Source organism: Suncus etruscus, chromosome 18 (genome assembly GCF_024139225.1).
Source record: "Suncus etruscus isolate mSunEtr1 chromosome 18, mSunEtr1.pri.cur, whole genome shotgun sequence".
Taxonomy (NCBI): domain Eukaryota; kingdom Metazoa; phylum Chordata; class Mammalia; order Eulipotyphla; family Soricidae; genus Suncus; species Suncus etruscus.
Window position 1 is genome coordinate 29,661,412 of NC_064865.1, and position 24,422 is coordinate 29,685,833.

Genomic DNA, 24,422 nt, shown 5'->3' on the forward strand with positions numbered 1-24,422 from the left:
TCATGGATATCTTTAGAGGGATCGCATTAAATCTGTACAATGCTTTGGGGAGTATTGCCATTTTAATGATGCTAATCCTGCCAATGCATGAGCAGGGTATGTGTTTCCATTTCTGTGTGTCCTCTCTTATTTCCTGGAGCAGGGCTTTATAATTTTCTTTGTATAGGTCCTTCATATCTTTGGTCAAGTTGACTACAAGATATTTGAGTTTGTGTGGCACTAATGTGAATGGGATTGCCTTCTTGACGTCCATCTCTTCCCTATCATTATCGGTGTATAAAAAGGCCATTGATTTCTGTGTGTTGATTTTGAAGCCTGACACCTTGCTATATGAGTCTGTTGTTTCTAGAAGCTTTTTGGTAGAGTCTTAAGAGTTTTCTAAGTAGAATATCATCTGCAAACAGTGAAAGCTTGACTTCTTCCTTTTTTATCTGGATTCCCTTGATATCTTTTTCTTGCCTGATCGCTATAGCAAGAACTTCCAGTACTGTGTTGAAGAGGAGTGGTGAGAGTGGACAGCCTTGTCTTGTACCAGAATTTAGAGAAAAGGCTTTTAGTTTTTCTTCATTGAGGATAATATTTGCCATTGGCTTGTGGTAGATGGCTTTAACTAGATTGAGAAAGGTTCCTTTTATTCCCATCTTGCTGAGAGTTTTGATCAAGAATGGGTGTTGGAGCTTATCAAATGCTTTCTCTGCGTCTATTGATATAATCATGTGATTTTTATTTTTCTTGTTGTTGATGTTGTGTATGATGTTGATAGATTTATGGATGTTAAACCAGCCTTGCATTCCTGGCATGAATCCTACTTGGTCATAGTGTATGATCTTCTTGATGATGCATTGGATCCTATTTGCCAGGATTTTGTTGAAGATCTTTGCATCTGCATTCACCAGGGATATTGGTCTGTAATTTTCTTTTTTGGCAACATCTCTGTCTGGTTTTGGTATCAAGGCGATGTTGGCTTCATAAAAGCATTTTGGGAGTGTTCCGTTTTTTTCAATTTCATCGAACAGCCTGGCTAGGATTGGTAGTAACTCCTCTTGAAAGGTTTGAAAGAATTCATTAGTAAATCCATCTGGGCCTGCGCTTTTCTTTTTGGGCAGATATTTGATTACAGTTTCAATTTCCTCAATAGTGATGGGGGTGTTTAGATATGCTACATCCTCCTTACTTAACTGTGGAAGGTTATACGTGTTCAAGAATTTATCCATTTCTTCTAGGTTCTCATGTTTAGTAGCATAAAATTTCTCAAAGTAGTCTCTGATTACCCTTTGGATCTCTGCAATATCTGTCGTGACCTCCCCCTTTTCATTTCTAATACGGGTTATCAGGTTTCTCTCTCTCTTTCTTTGTGAGTTTTGCCAATGGTCTATCAATCTTGTTTATTTTTTCAAAGAACCAACTTCTGCTTTCGTTGATCTTTTGGATTGTTTTTTGGGTTTCCACTTCGTTGATTTCTTCTCTCAGCTTTGTTATTTCCTTCTGTCTCCCTATTTTTGAGTCCTTTTGTTGAGCACTTTCTAATTCTATGAGTTGCGTAATTAAGCTATTCAGGTAGGCCCCTTCTTCATTCCTGATGTGTGCTTGCAAAGCTATAAATTTTCCTCTCAGTACCGCTTTTGCTGTGTCCCATAGGTTCTGATAGTTTGTGTCTTCATTATCATTTGTTTCCAGGAAAGTTTTTATTTCCTCTTTGATTTCATCTCGGACCCACTGGTTGTTCAGTAGCAGGCTGTTTAATTTCCAATTGTTAAAGTTTTTCTTCTGTGTCCCTTTGTAGTTCACATCTAATTTCACAGCCTTGTGGTCAGCAAAGGTAGCCTGAAACATTTCTATCCTCTTGATGTTATGGAGGTATGTTTTATGTGTCAGCATGTAGTCTATCCTGGAGAATGACCCATGTACATTGGAGAAGAATGTGTATCCAGTTTTTTTGGGGTGGAGTGTCCTATATATATCTACTAGTCCTCTTTCTTCCATTACTCTTTTCAGGGCTAGTATGTTTTTGTTGGGTTTCAGTCTGGTTGACCTATCAAGTATTGACAGGGCCCTGTTGCAGTCTCCCACAATTATTGTGTTATTATTGATGTCTTCTTTCAGATTTGTCAGTAATTGTATTAGATAATTTGCTGGTCTCTCATTGGGTGCATATATATTTAATAGTCTGATTTCTTCCTGTTGCACATATCCCTTGATTAGTACATAGTGTCCATCTTTGTCCCTTACAACTTTTCTGAGTATAAAGTTGGTGTCATCAGATATTAATATGGCCACCCCAACTTTTTTGAGGGTGTTGTTTGATTGGATAATTTTTCTCCAGCCTTTGATTTTGAGTCTATATTTGTTCTGACTATTCAGGTGTGTTTCTTGTAGGCAGGAGAAGGTTGGATTCATTTTTTGACCCATTTTGCCACTCTGTGTCTTTTAATTGGTGAATTTAGTTCATTGACATTGAGGGAGATGATTATTATAGGATTTAATGTCATTTTTGTAGATAAGTTTGCTGTGTTTGTTGGTCTCTCTTGTCTTAAAGTAGACCTTTCAAATTTTCCTTTAAGGCTAGTTTTTCATCTGTGAAGTTTCTGAGCTGTTGTTTATCCATGAAGCTATGTATCCTTCCTTCAAACCTGAACATGAGCTGGGCTGGGTGCAGTATTCTTGGTGAGGCATCCATTTCATTCAGTCTTGTCACAATATCCCGTCACTGTCTTCTGGCCTTGAGTTTTTCATGTGACGTGTCTGCTGTAAGTCTTAGGGATGCTCCTTTGAATGTAATTTCCCTTTTTTGATCTTGCTATTTTCAGTATCCTTTCTCTGTGGGATTTGTCATCATAACGAGGATGTGTCTTGGGTGTTTTTCTTTGTGTCTCTTTTAGCTGGTACTCTTCAGCAGGCAGGCTTTGTTTACATGTAGTCTTTATCTCTGGGAGTGTCTCTTTGATGATGTCTTTGACAGTTGATTCTTTCTGGAGATCTCCTACCTGGGCCTCTGGAACTCCAATGATTCTTATGCTGGTTCTGTTGAGTTTATCAAAGACTTCTATTTTCATCTCTTCACATTCCTTGAGTACTTTTTTCATTGCCTGATCATTTGTCTTAAGTTTCTTTTTTAATTTTTTCTGCTGTGTTGAGTTTTTCTGCATCTCATCTTCCAACATGCTTATTCTATCCTTAGCTGTTGTTACCCTTCTGGCAAGGCCATCCACTGAGGTTTTCAGTTGATCTGTTATTTTAGTTTGAAGTTTTCAATAATTTGTTTTTCTGGGAGGATCACATCTGGCAATTCTCAGTGCTTACTTCTAGTTTTATGCTCAGGGATCACTCCTGAATGTACTTAACAGACCATATATGATGTCAAGGACTAAAGCTGGGTCAGCCAGTACCCTCTGTGTTATTTCTTCCAGATAATAAATTTGCTTTTGTGGGGGTGGGGCACACCCTGTGATACTCAGGGGTTACTTCTGGCTATGCACTCAGAAATCGCTTCTGGCTTGGGGATACCAAGGGATCGAACCGCTGTCTGTCCTAGTCAGCCACATGCAAGGCAAACTCCTTACCATTGTGCCACCACTTGGGCCCCAAATTTGCTTTTTTAAGTTAATATAATTTGGCTTAAATTTACAAATTTGGGTTTTTTGCAGGTATTGGTTACATCAAATTGATGAAAGGAAAGTCCAAAAGTTATTTTCATTTTATATTATGGACATTTTAAATGATTAATGAAGTCAGTTTTGTCTGTGAAAATTCATATTCGTTTCTTGTTTTTTAGATTGGTGAGTGGGGACTGCAGGGATTACCAGGAGATGACCTCTCAATTCAGAATGGTATCATTGTAACAAAGGCCACCAGATATCCACTCCTTATAGATCCACAAACTCAAGGCAAAACTTGGATTAAATCCAAGGAAAAAGAAAATGACTTGCAGGTATGTTCTGTTTGGTGCATGGGAGAATAATCTTGAAATTTGAACAATTTCCCAAATTCCAATAGAATATGTCTTTCATAAATATATCATTTCTATGATAACAACTTTCTAAATTTTGAAATAGCAAATTGGAGCAAAGGCTTTGATTATTTTCTCCTCTTCTCTGTTTCTGTCAATATTGACTATGGCTTTTAATTGGGATTTGGGTTTGGTTTTAGGGGAAGTAGAAAAATAGACCTTTTCATTTAAATTTTAAATTATTTTTCTACACTGGAAACTTGGCACCCATAACCTCATAAAATATAGTACTGGAACTGGAGTTAATTTTTAGATAGGGGTAGGAAAGGACAGGGCTTCAGCACTCCTGAGTCTCTTAGGACTCTTGTTATCATCAATATTTTAATTCATCTACTAGTTCAGGCTGTTCATCATTTTCTAGGCATTGTTCCCAGAACTCTAAGCCTTCTGGTTTTAGAATTTTGCTTGTACTCTTTCTAATAGCCACTTTCTGCCACTTTTTTTTTGCCTACTTCTATTACATGCCACATAAATATTCTTTAATGTCCATATCTAAGTCTCCTTTTTACATGTTTGTGCACTATACCTGACTGTACTCAGGGATACTCATGGCAGGCTCTGGGGATTATATGGGGTACCAGCCTCAAGTAACAAGTGCCACACCTGCTGTGTTATCTTTTCAGCCCCGTCTAATGCTTCTTTCATCTACACATGTCTGTGCTCTGCTTACTATAGCCTTTCCTAGACCCTCACAGTATATTCTTTAAACTTCTGCTGTGAACTTCAAGACTGTCTCAAATTAATGTCCTTGGCACATTTGCTTTACGTATCATGTACTGTAGCCAAACTTTTCGATAGTCAGGTTTATGGTATTAGTCTACATTTCATATATAGCTCTTGATATGAAGTAAAAATTTTGATATTTATATGATGAAACTAATTAATTAACATGCGTTATTATTTCAAGATAAAAAATTTCTTAGTAAAATTCAACATCCATCCACGATTAAATACCCAGCAAGCTAAGAAGCAGATCTTAATTAAAATATAGAGCATTTACCAAAAATCTGCAACAAACCCCACATGTAATAGCAAAATATTGAAAGATTTCCTTCTAAGATCAGAGCTTTACAAGCAAATGAACCCTGCCTAGGGCTGAAGAGCACCCCCAAGACATAGTAATGCTCTAGACTAGAACACTGAGTAGCAATATATTTGCTTAAGAAACCTAGAGCAATCCAGAAAGGATCAGAGTACAAATGGAGGGAGAAAATAAGTGCCAGAAAATGGCAGCTGAGCTACTGATTCACTACAGAATGCCAAAGTCTCCTGGAGCACTAATGCTCCTGGATTTAGCTTTTGGATCATCTAACTACACTGATTTGTCCCCTGCTGCATTCTACTGCCCTACGTGGCTGTGGATTATCTTGCTTATTTTACTGTCTTTTTTTTTTTTTAACCATAGATTTTTGTTCCAGGAAGACTTCTCACAAGGTCTAAAGGTGGGCTCTTGTCCACCTTTCAAAATAATAATTTATCTAAGAAGTCCAGGGTACGGACAAAACAAGACATTTTACTGGAAAGGAATCTAGAGCAGAGAGCAAGAGGGCCAGAGAATCCAGAGAATCCAGAGAGAGTTTCTTTACCTCATTGTTTGTAAATTAGGGTTGTTAGAAGGATCAGCTTTTCCAGCTGTCCCAGTTCCAGTTAGCTTGATTGTATTCAGGTTTGGTTGGTCCAAGCGTCTTTCCTAGAGTCATGTACATCTCTTAGTCTGTATGGATGCTGCCAATGAGGGTTCTGGGATTCTTGGAAGAACCTATTATATGCTGTCCCACCTTCTCCTCTGAGCCCTGCTGAGTCCTTCCCCGTTATCATGATGAGTGGCTCTAGTCGCAGTTGCCAGTTCCCTGTTTAAGGCAGAACTTGATATGGGTTGTATTCAGTAAGCATCATCTAACATTTGTCTTGACTACATTTTGGAATTAAATTCACAGATTGTGAAGGATGGCTGATGTGTTATGGCATATTATTTATATCACCATCTGTCATCAACAAGCTGAAAGCCCAAGCAACCAGAGGGTGTCAGTCTAGTCCCAACCCTAAACCCTGGCCTATACCCAGGGTCATCAGTCCTTTAAATTCTAGTATGAATCTGAAGTTCAGTATCCAGTAATGCCCAGGTGCACAGAGAGGACAATACAAATATCCCAGCTTGTTAGGGGACCACATTTTCCCTTTTTCCTTTTCTACTCACACTCCAAATGCATCTGGCAATGCCAATCTCCTTCGGATAGGGGCACCATTTTTATCTAGTCAATCAGTCTCTCTTCCAGAAACATCCTGTATGTACATTCAGAAAGAATGTTTTATAAGCTATTTGGGCATTTCTTAGCCTAGACAAGTTTATCTATAAAATTAAGTACCACACTTGGGAAAGAAAGCACAGAAATGGAGCTTACTACTTGGGGATTAGGGCAGGAGATAATTATATCTAAACTTTCTGCAACCATGTTCTATCTTGTTTAATAAGTTATTCAATAGCTCTTTGTTTAGATTAATTTTCCTTATCAAATCTCAGAAAGTCTTTTCATAACATATAATTTAGATAAATAAAGCCACTCATCTAGGACAAAAATACTTCATTTATGTGCAGAACCCTTATTTTATTACCCTTTTAACAAAAATGTGCAGTTCTAAATCTTTTTTAATCACAAATCATATCACTAGATTACAGGTTCTATGTCTACTATACATTTAAAACTATGTTTTAAAATTTCCTTTCAACCACCTGCTATTCCCGTAAACCTTCTTCATGTCCTAAGCTCAGCACTCACAGTAACAATCAGGCAATAGTTCAATTGAAATAGTTATCTAGTAAAGCAGATAGAAGGTTGAGAATGGGATCTTCACACTGAGGCAGAAGAGGTTTAATAGAAAATAAAGTGTTCAAAGCTAATTGGCTCACTAAAGATAAGTTAGCCTAATACATCTATTTAACTAACAAGCTTAAAAGTGAGGAAACCCACAAATTAAGAATTTTAATTTCTTATATCAAAAGTAAATATATAATATTTGGGGTTAATTTTATGGGAAGATATCAATCAAAGTCATCCTTTGCGCCACTGTTGACTTTGACCTTACTCCACATATTCCTGACATCCTAGTATTATTTTAAAATCATGTTTTCACCTAAGAAGGTTTCTTGGAGGATAAATCAGTATAACAAATTTGCAAGCTCCTGAGTACTATGCCATTGTAAACATTTAGGATTACTTCTTGATTACTTCTCTTCTGTGGGTGGGAGCAGAGTTCTGACATTCCCTCTAAGGAATACTGATGACTTTTCTGCTTTGTTGAAAGATCCCATTACCCACCTAGAACTCTCTGAGTCATGACTCACCAAGCTTTGTAAACCAATTTTTGTGTGTTAATTTTATGTATATAAGTAATTCTTATTATTGAAGTTGACCCTTAAAATTTCTGCTGATTTCCAATGAGGACAGGGTGAAAACTTTACATGAGAATGAACTTTTTCACTTTTAGGTGACATCTCTAAATCATAAATATTTCCGTACACACTTGGAAGATAGCCTTTCCTTGGGTCGACCCCTGCTTATTGAGGACATTCGTGAAGAATTGGATCCAGCCCTGGATAATGTCTTAGAAAAGAACTTCATTAAATCAGGCACCTCTTTCAAGGTGAGCTTTATAGAAAAAATGGAGAAATAAAAGAAAAAAGAACAATGGTGACATCTACTTACCTTTTTAAGCATAGCAGCAAAGGCAATTTCCTTTAGGTGGTAGGATTTGGTACTAGGAATAATATCATTCCCAATCCCATATTTGATATTTCCCTTTTTCAAAAAAGTATATAAAAATATAAGAGGAGAAAAATATTTTTAATTGTCACTAGTTAGCTGAAATTAAATAATATATTAAAGAAAAGCACTGTTTGGTCATAATATATTAGTGTTGTATAAACAAAAATATATATTTATTGACTGAGAAAATTGGTTTTTCAAGCTATAGATACATCTACACAATAAAATCTGGATTTCTTCACTGGAGAAAATGGTATTTTAATAAAATCTAGGAGCATTGACTTGTTCATTCTCTCTTTATTAACTTTCATTTTAAACTCAGACTTTGCTGGAAGCTATGGAATATTATTCCCAGTTGCTGGTGATAACATGAATTGTTTTGAGTATAAAAGTTTCTTTTTTCATCTTCTATCTTTATTTAAAAAAAATTTAATGAATCATTCATACAGACATTGGAGGGATGAGGAAGGGGAGGGGGGTTTCCAAGCAGTCCTTAGGAGGTCTTATCACAGGCTAATAGTCAGCTGTTCAATGCTGTGGTGCTGAAAATTACCCAGGCCTTCCCAGCAGTGCTCAGAGCTACACCCAGTAGTTCTCAAGGACCTCAGGGCCACAACTTCTGAGTGCTCAGGAGACCCATGTGCAGACACATGCAATATCATAACTCCTGTATGATCTCTCTTATCTCAACAGAGCTTTTTTCTTTTTTTTCTTTCTTTTTTGCTTTTTGGGCCACACCCTGTGATGCTCAAGAGTCACTCCTAGCTATGCGCTCAGAAATCGATCTTGGCTTGAGGGACCATGTGGGATGTCAGGGGATTGAATGGTAGTTCATCCTAGGTCAGATACATGCAAGGCAAATGCCCCACTGCTTGCACCACTGCTCCAGTCCCCCCCAACAGAGCATTTTTTATTAAGGTTTTGTTGTTGCTGCTTTATTTTTGGTTTTGCCTTGATATATTCATTTTATGAAATCAATGTTTGGTTGACTATGTAATTCATTATGCAAAGGTAATTATTTAGAAATATTTTCCTGGTGTCAGAAAGATAGCACAGCGATAGGGCGTTTGCCTTGCATATGGCCAACCCATGTGGTGTTTTGAATTCCAGCATCCCATATGATCTCCTGTGCTTGCCAGGAGCAATTTCTGAGCACTCAAGTCAGGGGTAACTCCTGACTGTCGCCACTGGATGATCAAAAAAACCGAAGAAAAAAAGAAAGAAAGAAAAGAAGAAAGAAAGAAAGAAAGAAGAAAGAAAGAAGAAAGAAAGAAAGAAAAGAAAGAAAGAAAGAAAGAAAGAAAGAAGAAAGAAAGAAAGAAAGAAAGAAAGAAAGAAAGAAAGAAAGAAAGAAAAGAAAGAAAGAAAGAAAGAAAGAAAGAAAGAAAGAAAAAGAAAGAAAAAGAAGAAAGAAAGAAAGAGAGAGAGAGAGAGAGAAAGAAAGAGAGAAGAAAGAAAGAAAGTTACAAAGAAAGGAAGAAAATAAAGAAAGAATAAAAGAAAGAACGAAAGAGAAGAAAGAAAGTAAGTAAGAAAGAAAGAAAGAAATATAGAAAGAAAGAAAGAAAGGAAAGGAAGAAAAGAAAGAAAGAATGAAGGAACGAAAGAAGGAAGGAAGGAAGAAAAGAAAAGAAAAGAGAAAAGAGAAAAGAGAAAAGAAAAGAAAAGAAAAGAAAAGAAAAGAAAAGAAAAATATTTTCCCCATATAGTTATTTCCTTGTTTATGTCATACTGGACTTGCCAAAGGAGATTGTGGAATCTCTATCCCTGAAGGTCTTTAAAACTTCCCCCCAAATTACTATGTATAATGAAACTTGGTGCCTAAGAATGCATGTGACCATGCCTCAAATGTGGAGATTGGATCACACACAGATGAGGATAAAAATTTTAAGTGATTTTGAGATAGCAGGGCCAAGTGTTTTTCAACTTACTGTAAACTGTTGTGTTTAAGATGAACGTTGCCTTCCAGGGGGAAATAAAGGCTGGCATTTTTGTCTTTGAAAATTTCATTAAATATGTTGTCAAATATGCTTCAGATATGACCGTGATAAAAACACTGTAAACACAACAAATGCCATTGTAGTCAATAATTTCTTCAAGTTGAAAGGCTGGCTGATCTTAGATGTGCCAGTCTCCCTTCACTCAATATTTGTTTCAGATCTTTTTTTTTTTTTAACTTTTTTTGGGTGTATGAATAAAAACATCTTCAGACAGGACCACAAATTCAAGTTATTCTAAAGGAATAGTATGAATTATTTAACACCAGATGAGTAAAATTTAACTTTCCTTTGTAATTAATTCAAGTTTCACAGTACTGAACTTTGGTAAATTCTTACTTTTTATTTAATTTTTATTTCATTGAAACCATTTACAAAGTCATTTTATACATGTATTTCAGACATACAATAAATCAGGGCCTATTTTACCACAAGAGTCGATGTTCTTCCACCAATGTTCCCAGAATACATCCGATGCCATCACCCTTTGGCCCTTGGCCTCCCAGTATAACAAGCCCATTTTAAGTGTAGATTGTTATAGTTTGGATCTCTTGATTCTATTTTTGACTTTGGCTTGAATATTTAGTTCTGCCTTTTTTTTTTCATTTCCACCTGAGACCACTTGGCCTTTGGCCCCCATTCTTTCTTTTTTATTTCTTCTTACTTTTATAGAAAAAGGCAGAAATATGAGGTAAAACAAAGTAATCTATGTCCCAAGGTTCTATGAAAAAGGTGGGAGCCCCTATCTAAAAGATAAAAAAAGGGATGGCAGGGTTTTTTGTTTGTCTGTTTTGTTTTGCTTTGCTTTGCATAGGGGCAGCAAAAGTTGGGTAAAATAGTTGGGTAAAATCTTTTTCTTTAAAAAGACCTTCGGCCTAAAAAAAAAAAAAAACAGGGTGTCCATACCCATGAGTCATATTAAGTTGTCTTACTCCAAAGTCTTTCTTCTTGGTCCCAGGAAAAGTTCTCCTCAATCATGGTTGTTGCAGCCAGGCTTCAGTAATTAGAGCTCTTGGTTTTTGCACAGATCCTATATTGGAGTCAGGGTGTCATGGAGTGTCTTCTGGTTTTGTCTCATCATTAGGTGGTGAGGCAGGGAAATCCATTCTGAAAGCAAGTTGTTGCTGTTTCCAAGTCTCAGGGTGTCATATGAACCCAACTCTAGAGCAAGTCTGTGCCAGGGCAGCATAAGGACCTGCCTCAGTGGAAGTTAGATTCCTGTGCTAGTGCAAAAAATTATGCTAGTTCCAAAGATGGAATCTAAGGTTCGGGGGAGAACGGCCAATGTCTGATTGACTGAAGCCTAAGTCAAGTCACTATGACAAATGCTCAGGGTGAAAGCCCCCCCACCCCGTATAATAAAATTCTTTCTTAAGGAGAATTCTAATACCTTGTCCTACAAGCTGTTTTTAAAATGTTTATATTTGTCTTTCATAGGTGAAAGTCGGTGATAAGGAGTGTGATGTCATGGACACATTTAAGCTTTACATTACTACAAAATTACCAAACCCTGCTTTTACCCCTGAGATTAATGCCAAGACATCAGTCATTGATTTTACTGTTACAATGAAAGGACTTGAAAATCAGTTACTAAGGAGAGTAATTTTAACTGAAAAGCAGGTAATAATTCTTTTAAGGTAAAAAACTGATAATAAATTTTAACATTAAGATGTATTTGGGCCTGCCAAGAGCTATTTCTGAGCAGATAGCCAGGAGTAACCCCTGAGCACCACTGGGTATGGCCCAAAAAACCAAAAAAAAAAAAAAAAAGGCAAAATTTAGGGGCCGGAGAGAGAGATAGCATGGAGGTAAGGCGTTTGCCTTTCATGCAGAAGGTCATCGGTTCAAATCTCGGCGTCCCATATGGTCCCCCAAGCCTGGCAGGAGCAATTTCTGAGCGTGGAGCCAGGAGTAACCCCTGAGCATTGCCAGGTATGACCTAAAAACCACACACACACACACACACACACACACACACACACACACACACACACACAAGATGTATTTGGAAGTTGTTAATTATATTAATATACATTAAAAAATAAGCCAATCATATTTATCTTTAATATACATATTTTGAAAGTAGTATTTCTTCTCCAAAAAATACCAAATAGAATCACATTTAGACCACCCATATACACATATATTCTGTCTGTAGACTTTTGATTATGTTGACTTTCATATCTAATAGCTATATGAGTAGGTGGTCTTGGGAAAACCTATAAAGTTTAGTAAAATAATGATTATAAAGAAAAACATGTCATTCTAAATGAGTAGTTGTTTTAGCTACTAAAATCAAGTATTCTTAAATTAGTGGGAAGTCATACTTTCATTTTAATTAAATAAAATTAGTACCAAAGCAGAAAAATTATGTATAATGAGAGTTCTAATAAAACCAAGAACAGCTTATAACTAGATTTTAAGAAACCAATACTAGATTTAACCAGTTTTAAGACAACATTCAGAAAACATTGGGTTTAATGCATAACATATTTTGCATACATATGAATACATTTGCATGAAAATTCTTAAAGTTTCTATTTGCTTAAATTAACTCATTAAGTGTTCAAGAAAAAGGCAAGGTTAGAGATCTATTATTCTCTTAACTTAGATGTAAGATAATACCTATATCTTATAGATATAAAATGGGGGATAAGAAAAGTAAAGGCAGAGAAAAGATGACAAAGGAAAGGAGAAAGGGAGGGATAGGAAGAGATGGCCACAAACTTAACGCTAAAGGGGGAATCAAAATGACAACAGACACCAAAGAAACAATGTCAGTAAAAGGAGCAGTAAAATCTAATGGTTAGCAAAGGTGGTTAACTTGGAAGTAGATCCTTGAAAGATAGGAAGTAGGAAGATGGTTTGAAAAGGACCAGTCTGAGTTTTTGACTTTTATTTACTCATTGAATTCTTTCCCATCATGATGCCAGAAATGATGCAATCTAGATAGGGAATGGATTCAGCCCATAATGTCATGCAGAAAGAGATTTACCTCCCACACCTCTTCCCTCACATCAACTTCCCACATGGTCTGATATATATATCCACAGAGAGCTTCCTAATTAGTGCAAAGCCCTGCATGGGCTGCAGTGGGCTGTGAAAGACTGAACATATAGTATAGTCTCAAGACTGAACACATGTCTGTTCCCAAAGCATATCACTGCCATTGCTCTGGCCTGAGCTTCCCTTTCCTGGCTAATCTGTATTTATACTTCAGAAGCTGGAAGAAACAAAAGGTATGCTTGATTGGTAGGAGAGAATCCTGAACATGTTGCTACATTTCCTAACAATCCTGTACTCACACCCTCAAATTACTAATGAACAAATAGAATCCTGTACTCACACCCACAAATTACTAATGAACAAATGGAAGCCAGAGAAAAAAGCATCTTAGCCCAGAAGAGCATGTGGACTTTTGTCCAGCAAGGTCACCTAGAGAGGCTTTGACTCCTGCAGATGTCCACTGTGCTATAGGGCTTTTTTTTTTTTTTTCCAAATAATACTATAAAGAAAGCTTATCTCATTTTGTTCACATATCCCTATACTGCCACCCAGGGGTGATTATTTTAACAAAAACACTTTATAAACTCGTCCCTTTAAATAGAACCATCATCTTGTATCACCACTCCATAAAGTACTGCAAACCTATTAGGACAATGGCAGTAGACACTAGTTTTGGAGTTGGGGGACTGTCACTGCCAACAACTAGTCACATACTGGGATGTTATTTTGTTTTAATATTTTAGGATCCTCTGTTTACTCAGGTATAAAGAGCTTGAATAAAATTCACACTAGTTTAACAGATGTGTTGGCTGAGTCCATTCTTTACAAAGCTTCCAAATGAACTGTCAAGAATGTACAAGTAAATAGATGTACAGGCTCTAGTCAGAAGAACATAATCTATTTGCAAATTTTGTAGATCAACAATTGTTCTGACAATTTAGGAAAACTTTCTAAAACAGATTCAGTTTTTGAAAAAAAAACTGTCTCAAGTAGGTAGTTTAAAAACACCTTTAATAAAATCTAAGAACAATGTGTGATAATTCTGTGCAAGATCAGGAAAAAAATGCTGTAAATGTTACGGAGACAATTTCAATTTGCTCTTTATTTAGTAGAATCTTAAAGCCATGTTAAATTTCCCAATTTTGAAATTCTTACTGTGATTCTTTCAGAGAATGTCCTGGTTCTTAAGAGATTTGTTAAAATGCTTAAGGACAAAATCTATGGCTTTTGTAAATGCTTTAGAAATAATAATAATAGCAGTATTGGTGACAATAATAAGTGGTATTGACTCTGTATTACTGATAAAACAAAATAGTTTTTGGTGAATTAAGTGAAGATTATATTGTATTGGCTCTGTAATTTTTATGAATATTTGAACCTTTTTAAAATTTTGCACTGGTTGTAAAAGCAACACTTCCAAATATCCAGTTTATTACTCTGGGTAGAATGAGGTAAAGAACGATAAAAATTGAATCATATTGGCAAAGAACCTGGAGTACCTATAGACAAGTCCCAAGTGAAGAACTCACATTTGGCTTCTGTAATCTTTTGATTTCTATAATCTCTTGGTTTCTTAGAATTAATGCCTTTTTCCCCCACCACTTTTGACCTCAGATAAAATTTCTGTTTCTCACTAAGGCAGTGGGGAAACAAGACTACCCTCATTTAAGTACACTTAGAACTGGTAAGAGAACTGGCAATAACTGGGTAAATTATTTGTATTTCAGGTTGTGTCATACATATTTAGTATAAATGCTATGGAAATTTCAACTTAATGGGTCTAATTTTATGGAAATGCTCAGAGACAAAGATAGAATTGGCTGATTATAGTTATTTCTTTTGTCATTTAAATGACCTTTGGTTTAAACATTAAAGTATTTTGAGCTGGAGAGCTAATTTAATGGGCTGAGCAAATGTTTTGCATGAGGAAGGTCGGATTTTATCCCTGGCACCATATTGCTGGGAGTGATACAGAGCACAAATCTGGGAGTAGCCCCTAAACCCTGTTAGGTATGGCCTCAGGTTCCCAATAAATTAATTAATGATTTTCATAAAAATGACTCATAAACATTATGAATTGCCATCATAAAGGGGTGCTATAGCTGTAACCCTACTTTTTTTTGTTCCTTAAACAGGAATTAGAGTCTGAAAGAGTTAAGCTTTTGGAGGATGTGACTTTTAATAAAAGAAAGATGAAAGAACTTGAAGATAATCTTCTTTATAAATTAAGTGCTACAAAAGGTATAATTCCTAAGACATAATCAAATTATGGATTCTGAGTATGGTTTTCTTATACAGTTTTCAATGCCCAAGTGATTACAGATGCTGGGAAGTCATTGAGTGATCAATGCCAAAAACCAGTGAAGCATTTTCCATCTAGACATTAAAGAGAGACTGCAGAGAATCTGATTTTTGTATTAGCCAACAGAGTGAACATTTGCCACTGACACCGTTTTTTTGGTAGAATTGCTCTCTCTGGAGAAAAATAAGGGCTCCCAATAGAGCTAGGTAACTCATAACAATCTAATTTGCTTGCCCCAAGGAAACGAATGTTCTCAATCTGTATTTCTTTTAGACTGACACTTCCATTTAGCATTGAAATGCAGCTACCATAATATATGGTGATGTGTGTAACCTATGTGAGAGACACACTTGCTCCCAATGGACTCTCCCTCCCATTTAGCTGTCAGGGAAGGGGTTGGACTGGAGGCCAGAGCATCATGCCACACCCTTCCCTTGGGATCTCTTCCTCTACAATGAATAAGAGAAAAAGTTTATTCAAGAAAACAAGATCAACAAATACAATATTGTTCCTTAATAGGAAAAGTTTAGTATTCTAAATTTAACCATCTTCTAAGCAGTCTTATACTGAAAAATATCTAGCAGCACTTTAATTTTTTGCAAAAACCAAAAAAAAAAAATCTTAATCTCCCAGAAGACAATGGTGAATTATTCTCACTTCACAGTGAGACTAGCCAAGAGTCCATTTTTGTGCCTTATTTGTACTGCTGAGCTGGGAAAGTGGTCTGTCTGCCTTCCATTCCAGCAAGTTCTCCCAGACCTCCTAGTATCCTGACATTAGCAAGAGAATTAGGACTCCTCCCTGTATTATCCTAGAGATAAATGGCAGTTTGGATTTCTGTGGTGGATATCTTATGCCCATTGTGGGGGTAGGGTGGAAGGACTTCTTGACTGCCTGACCTCGCCCATCTGCTACCTAGAATTCAGGATAAGCAGGAGCACAACTCTTACTTAGCCAACATCTTTACCATGAACCCAACATGTCTTAAGTATCTTTATGATCTTAAAACTGAATTTGTCAATGACATGTACTTTCTATATTTACAATAATGAAGTTGTGGAAATGAAGCGAAATATTTACCATAGTTTCCGGCGTAGAACGACTTTTGAAACAAAAAAAAAACAGTCAACCGAAAATCGGGGGTCGTCTTATACGCCGAGTATATCCCAAAAAATGTTTCAATATGCCGCTAAACGAAAATTGTCTGAATATTGCCACAAAACGAATTTTCCAACTCGACCCTGCACCAATCACTGCAAGGCTGCTCGGACCGCCTCTCTAACTCAGCCAATCCAAGCAGGCTTTTTACGCATGCAAATTAGACAATGTTCTGGACCCGAATCTACACTGTCAAAAGCCTGCTCAGATTGGCCAGAGTCAGAGAGGAAGTCTATTGCAGTAGAACCTTTGAACCTTTGCTTGTTGTGATTGGCTCACTGTGGTACATGAGCACAGGAACACATACAGCATATGCAGCACAGGAACGTTCTGTCCGATACAGAGAATATATAGCCTATGTTTTAACTGCAAAATTAGGGAGTCATCTTATACGCCCGATCGTCTTATACGCTGGCAAATATGGTAGTAATAAAACAGAGGGGAAAAGGCAATAGATGATCTCACTCATTGTCAGTGAGTATATAGAGAAACAAAACAAGGGAATTGGCAATATCAAATGATGACAACCCTTGGCCTTGGATTACAAAATTTATAAAAAGAGAAAGTGGGAAGATGGTGGAGATAGTGGTGAAGATTGGACTAGAGGTGCAGAAGTAGTGACAGACAGGGAGAGTAGTGGAAGATGGTGGGTATGTCAATGCTTGTGGAGTGCTGTAACTCAACATAAAATTTAACATTCGTGTAGCTATATTACCTAAATTATGAAAAAAGTATTTTAAGTAGTTAAAATAAAAGTCCTCTCTCAAAAATTGGATTTTCTTATAGTAAGTCCCTTTCACTCTCTCCCACTCTTGTCAGTGATATAAGAAAACCAGAGTTCTCAATGGTAGCATGTCACTCTTACAGGAGGCACAAAGAGTACACTGTAAGCTGCCAGTTCACATGGGTGACTTTCAGACCAGCTCACATGTGAAACCAGCAGAGTGGACAAACTGGTGATCCTGTAAGATGTCAATAAGTGAAGATCTGTTGTTCAAGAAACAGCCAAAGCCAATGGCAGTGGTTGCAGACATAATTGTGTCTTCAAACGCTTGAATACCCCTCATGTGGACTGTCTCAAGAATGCCTTTTTTCCTAGAACTTCTGGTAGAGTGGGTGTTAAACCCTTTATAGAAATCTTCTAAAATAATTTGGGATCCTGATGACTGTGGGTCTGGAAGCCTTCCAGGTCTTGCATTCTACTATTTTACCATGTGGGCTTGGAAGTAGAATAGAAAAATAGAGGGTGCATCTCTCTTTGCAGTTGTTGGAACTACCATTCATTTTTCTTTTTGGTTTTTAGGTTCATTAGTCGACGATGAATCTCTCATTGGTGTCCTTCGTACCACCAAACAGACAGCAGCTGAAGTCAGTGAGAAACTTCATGTGGCTGCAGAAACGGAGATCAAGATCAACATGGCTCAGGAGGAATTCCGGCCTGCAGCCACTCGTGGCAGCATTCTGTACTTTCTCATCACAGAAATGAGCATGGTCAACATCATGTACCAAACCTCTCTGGCCCAGTTCCTGAAGTTATTTGATCAGTCCATGGCCAGGTGGGCCCTTGCTACTTAATATTTCCCTCTTTGCTGCACTCCTCCAAGGAGGCATTTAAACATGTTGCTTGTCTATTCCATTCTTCTTTTGAAAATTGCTTTTCACATTTTAGATTTAAAAAAAAATGTATATATATATTGCAGATCTGAGAAGTCTCCACTACCTCAAAAGAGAATTACTAATATCATTGAATTTCTGACATATGAAGTCTTTACCTACTCAGTCCGAGGCTTGTACGAGAGCCACAAATTTCTCTTTGTACTCCTCATGACTTTGAAGATCGATCTTCAGAGAGGAACTGTTAAACACAAGGAGTTTCAGGCTCTCATTAAAGGTATAGCATTTGGAATTTTAAGTTGTATGCAAAAGTTTTGAATATGCTCTTTGAAGTACCATCAATCTGGTTTCAATGAGACAGTGAATAAATAAGGTATGGGACTAGGGAGATGCCAGAGCAGAGGAACACCTGTATTCTATGTGGATCTCCTGGACCAAATGTGGAAAAAAAAATAGTCACTTTATTTAAGAGAGTGGCATCCATGTAAACCCCCCCCCCCGAAAATGCTCCCCTTATCTGAAATTGCATTCTGGTGAAAGTGAAATTCTTTATAGTTCTTTCCCCAGTTTCATTCTTTTTGATCTGGTCACTCAAGGTGCTTTAGATTGCACTTGTGAATATTAGTTCTATCATTTAATGAAGTTAGATGATTGCCACCTTTAAATTTAAAACAAACTTTATGTAAACCATTGTGATTTACAAAGTTATTCATAGTTCGGTTTTAGACATAGAATGTTTCAGGACCAATCAATCCCACCTCCAGTGTCAACCTCCCTCCACCAATGTTCCCAGAGTCCATCTCACACCACCACCCCCGCCCTAATCTGCCAGCACAACATGTCCATCTTGAATTTTGGTTGTTAAAGATTGGATCTTATGATTTCAATGTTGTTTACTTTGGCTTGGATATTTAGTTCTGTCCTTTCTTAATGCTATCAATGCACCTGAGACCCTCTTGGTCCCTTTTATCCTGTCTCTGGGGCCTAGAGTGTCCTTGACAACCCCTATTTAAACTATTCCATTTCTTCATATATTTTAAATACCACGTATAAGTGGTATCATTTTGTATTTTATCCTTCTCATCTCTGTATTTTAAAATACTTTGTATTTAATATTTAATTTAATTAAAAATTATGTTGGGATTTTTTTTTGCGGGAGGGGGGGGTGTTGGGTCACACCCGGTAGCGCTCAGGGGTTACTCCTGGCTTTACGCTCAGAAATCGCTCCCGGCAGGCTTGGGGGACCATATAGGATGCCGGAATTCGAACCAATGACCTTCTGCATGAAAGGCAAACGCCTTACCTCCATGCTCTCTCTCCGGCCCCTAAAAATCATGGTTTATAAAATTATTGATATCTGAGTTTTATAAATATACTATTTCAACAAAATTACACCAATGTCAACTCCCATCACTAGTGCTCCCATACACCATCATCCCGAAACCCTCAGTCCCTGCTTGGCACCTTGGTAGGCATATTGCAAAGTTGGATGGTTGCAGTTTAGATTTCCTGTTTCCACTGTTGTTGAGTCAGTGCTTTAAGTCAGTGCTTATACCAGCGATGGCTAACCTTTTTGAGCCTGAGTGCTCAAACTGCCGCACAAAACCAAAGAATTTCCTCAAAGTGCCAGCACATCAATTAAACCTTAATAACAAGATTTAGTATCTAAAAACTCTTTATAAAGTTGCCTGAACTATGTAAAAATCATTTTTAAAGGTTGGAATCTTTGTATTGTCAGAAAATCAATTTGATTCACAATCCTTTGGTTTTCATTTCAATTTATTGGCAATTTATAATGTTTTAATGATTTCATTCAATTTAATGTATTTAGGAAGAATTTGATTCAGTTACACAATATATTTTAAATGTATTATTTACATAACATGTCAAATGTATCCAGAGTAAAAATAAACTTTTTAAAACTGTTAACTGTGTTGGTGTGTATTCCCAAAGAGTCTATACATGTTTTATTGTAAAATTTATAATCAAATTTGAAAATAGTTAAATTTCTAATAATATGATATTAAGAAAACAAAAGAACTTTCAATTAAACCAACCATTTTTATTGGAAATTTCAGATTGGAATACAACAGGCCGATGTAAAGTCCCTTTTTTTAAATAACATCTTTAAATAATATTTAAATAATTTAGAAAGTTATTTAACTTATTTAATTTAGGCTTAACTGCAAATTAAAAACACTGCTTTATGTAAACATATGCAATGGGCATACTCTAAAAAAATTACTGTGATTTTTGTTGTTGTATGCATGCAGCCAGCACAAGAGGATGGGCCGCGGCTTACTGGGACAATGACTGGTCCTCCCAATGGGCAGTCCGGCCCTGTTGCAGGTGAACTGCAAAGCAGACACTGGCACACTTACCTCCTATTGCACCACATATCTTAATTGCTGACCTTCCTGCGTGCCAGCTGCAAGGCCTTTGCGTGCCACAGCTGGCACGTGTGCCATAGGTTTGACATCGCTGGCTTATACCACTCTCCCACATCACCAATACAATCAGTCGCTGACCCCTGTTCCCAAATCTTTCTTATCTTATCTTCTTTTTCCCATATGATATTTTTTGTCCTCCTCCCTAAACTCTGATGTTGAGGGTGATCTAGACATTCCCTGCCCTTTACTACATTACATTTCCTCATCCAGAAAAGAGATCATCTTGTTTTTGTCTTTCTTCTCTTGGCTTACTTCACATAACATGTTATCTTCCAGTTCCAATCAGGTTACAGAAAATTGCATGATTTTATTGTTCTTTGCGCCTGCATGGTATTCCATTGTGTATATGTACCATATCTTCATAATCCATTCACTGTATTGGACACCTAGATTGATACCATATTTAGCTATTATACTAAGTGTAAGAATAATAGTATGCATGCATACTTTTGAATGAAGGTTTTTAAGTCCTGAAAATAGAATCCCCAAATTGGAATTGTTGGGTTATATGGCAGCTCAATTCTAAATATACTGAAAACTCTCCATACTATTTTTCATTGAGGTTGAACCAGACAATATTCCCACCATCAAGGGTGAGAGTTTCTTTGCACCACATCCTCACCAGCACAGCTTGTTCCTACCATTTTTGATATGGGAGAAGATATCTTTTTCCTGATTTGGATTTCCTTACTTATAAATGATGTCAAGAAATTGTCAGTGCCTATTAGAGATCTTCTTGTCTTTCTCTGAGAACTGTCTGTTTATTTTCTCTTCCATTTTTGATAGGGTTTTTGAATTTGGTTTTGTTTATCTTTGTGAGTACTTTATATATACTGAATATCAAGCCTTTATCTGATTGATGTATTGATTGTGAATATTTACCCCATTCAGTTATTTTTGTGTTTTTGTTCCCAGAGGAAGGATTTTCTTTATCAGATTTAAAATTTAAATCTTTATCAAATTTAAAACAAACCCCATATTTTAGTTTTAGCACATGTTTCTTTTGAAAAATTTTTAAATCACTATGATATACAGGATTAAAAAGTTGTTGATAGTTGAATTTTTGGTCATCCACTGTTCCAACACCAGTGTTCATTTCGAAACCACCACCAATTTGCCCATTTACCCTGCCTCTTCCCACCACTCCATCACCATCCTGCCTCTATGACAGACAATTTTTTCTCTTTTTCCCTCTTTATCTCTTTTTGAGGGTGGGTGGGTCACTCCCTGCAGTACTCAGGGGCTACTCCTAACTCTGTGCTCAGAAATTGCTTCAAGCAGGCTTGGGAAACCTTATAGGATGCTGGAAATTAAACCCAGGTCCATTCTGGGTAGGCCATGTGCAAGGCAAATGCCCTACTGCTGTGCTATCACTCCAACCTCATCTTTATCCCTTTTGGTCACTGTAGTTTACAATACTGTCATTGAAGGGGTATCATGCACAGAACTTTACTTTCTTACAATTCTCAGTTTTGTCCAGAGTGATCACTTTTAATTATTATTGTCATAGTGGACCTTTCTCTGTCTTATACTTTTCCCCGCATAATTTCTACTGTATTTTGATTATCCCCATATTATTCTCATACTATGGTTTTGTTTTAAAATATCACTCAGCTGAATGAAATAATTCTTTCTGTGTCTGACTAATTTCCCACAGAATATTTTCTATATCTATCCATATGTAAGCAAATTTTGTGACTTATTTTCCTAACAGCTGCATAATATTCCATTGTGTATATGTACCATTCTCTCTTTTTTAAATTTTATTTTTTTAATTAAAGCACTGTGATACAGAGTTAAAAAGTTCTTGATAGTTGAGCTTTGATCACACGATGTTTCAACACCTATCCATGAACCAGTGTTCATTTCCCAACACCAATTTCCCGTTACCCTCCCATTGTCTCTCCTCCACCCTCAGCTGGTCCCTTTCTCTATTTCTCTTTCTCTTCCCCTTCTTATCCTTTTAGGCACCATATCTTGCAATACAGTTACTAAAAGGATATCATGCATATTTTTTACTTTTAATTTCCAATTCTTCTCGAGATTGATAATTTTCATCTATTATTGTTATAATGATCCTTTCTCTGACTTAATTGCATTTTCCCCATGGCATTTTTGTGTCTTTGGGCATTAATCTCATTCTATGGGGTATTTTTCCACATCACTCAGCTGAGTGCCATCATTCTGTCTGTCCCTCTCCCTCTGGCTCATTTTACTCAGCATGATATTATCCATGACTATCCATGTATAAGCAAATTTCATGACTTCATTTTTCCTAACAGATGCACGGTATTTCATTGTGTAGATGTACCACAGTTTCTTTGTTCACTCTTCTGTTCTTAGGCATTTGGATTGTTTCCAAATTCTGGCTATTGTGACTAGTGGCATAATGAACATAGGAGTACAGGTGCCTTTTCTACATTGTGTTTTCGAACCCCTAGGGGCTGGGTTGCTGAGTTGAATAAAAGCTCATTTCTAGTTTTTTGATGGAAGTCCATATTGATTTTAACAAGATGGGCAGGCAACATTCCCACTGCAGTTAATGAGAGTCCCTTTCTCCACATTCGGTTTAACCATGTACTGACTTTCCATCTTCCTCCAAAGAAGAAAGTGGCATTGGACTTGAAGGATAGGTAGAATTAAGAAAGCATTGTATGCTACTGGGAAACCTTAGAAAACACATGTATATTGGTGTTTTTGTTCCTAGAGGAAAGATTTTCTTTATCATATTTAAAATATATACACAGACCCCCATATAAGGAGCTATGTAAGATGATGATATGGTCTTAAAGGGCCTTGTATCATCTTTTGGCTAGATTAATCTAGCAGACATTTAGATTAAAGACAAGAAGTTTAGAAAAGTCTGTTATGACAATTGCAACTACAAAAATCCAGTCTCAATTGTCTAAAGACAATGGAAATATAAAGAAGGAAAGATGGCAGAAATGTGATTTTTGACAGACTGGATACAAGTACCAAGAGATGTTAAGACATGTATTAGAGCTGTCCATTTTGTGCCAGGAGTTCTGGTCTGGTCAGTTGGAAGAGGAGCTAATTTGAGCGTCAGAGAGGAACTGATAAATAGGATTTGTAAGATCTACTGCTTACAAATTGCTTACAAAATTACTGTGGCAGAGGAATGGAGATGTGCCAAATATATGTTGGCTCTTACAAGTTACCCCATAAGGGACATATGCTTATAGTTAATTAGCCCAAGCAAGGTACGGTGGCCCTGTTTTATTTTGAAAAATGAGATGAAGTAGAACCCCCCATGTGCTTGGAAAAAGAGCAGATTGAATATTTTCAAATGAATGTACTTAATTTTGTATGCCCAAAAGACACTTAGAAAGGAAACATTAGATAATATAGAAAAAAAATCAGACAACAAATATGAGACACAGAACTAGCAACCAAAGCAATGGAATGAAAGGGATAAAAAAGGAGGAAAATGTACAGTCTTTTCAAATTTATACCACAGGTCATATGACACAACATTCTTTTTTTTTTTCATTTAGTAAAATATTTATTTAGTCAGCAGATATTAAACATAATAAAAATAACATCATGAGGAATATTAAATAGAAATAACTACCCATAGGAAGTGTCAGTATATAATGTAGAATCCAAGCTGTCTTAGTTGATGTTAGGTTCTTATAAAAATATTATTTTTGTTAATAACTAATATTGTTTTTTTTCCTTTCTTTATTTATTTTTTTATCTTTATTTAAACACCGTGATTACAAACATGATTATAGTTGTATGATTACAGTCATGTAAAGAGCACCCCCCTTCACCGGTGCAACATTCCCACCACCAATTTCCCAGATCTCCCTCCTCCCTACCCCCCTACACCTGTACTCGAGACAGGCTTTCTACTTCCCTCATTCATTCACATTTTATGATAGTTTTCAGTGTAGTCATCTCTGCAACTGCACTCATCACTCTATGTGATGAGCTGCATGTCCTGAGCTGCACCTACCAGCCCTCATCTCTCTTGTCTCTGAGATACTGTTAAAAATGTCCTTCATTTTTCTTAAAGCCCATAGATGAGTGAAACCATTCTGCGTCTTTCTCTCTCCCTCTGACTTACTTCACTCAGCATTAGAGATTCCATGTACATCCATG

General features: G+C 36.7%; 1 protein-coding gene across 1 annotated transcript in view; it reads left to right on the top strand.

Moving 5' to 3' along the window:
* DNAH8 (dynein axonemal heavy chain 8) overlaps positions 1-24,422 on the top strand; it is a 406,635-nt gene that overhangs the window by 277,824 nt on the left and 104,389 nt on the right. Inside the window, 6 exon segments of the mRNA XM_049765310.1 lie at positions 3,773-3,928; positions 7,493-7,648; positions 11,205-11,387; positions 14,909-15,014; positions 17,537-17,789; positions 17,934-18,124. Of these exon segments, the coding sequence (XP_049621267.1) occupies positions 3,773-3,928; positions 7,493-7,648; positions 11,205-11,387; positions 14,909-15,014; positions 17,537-17,789; positions 17,934-18,124 (1,045 nt within the window).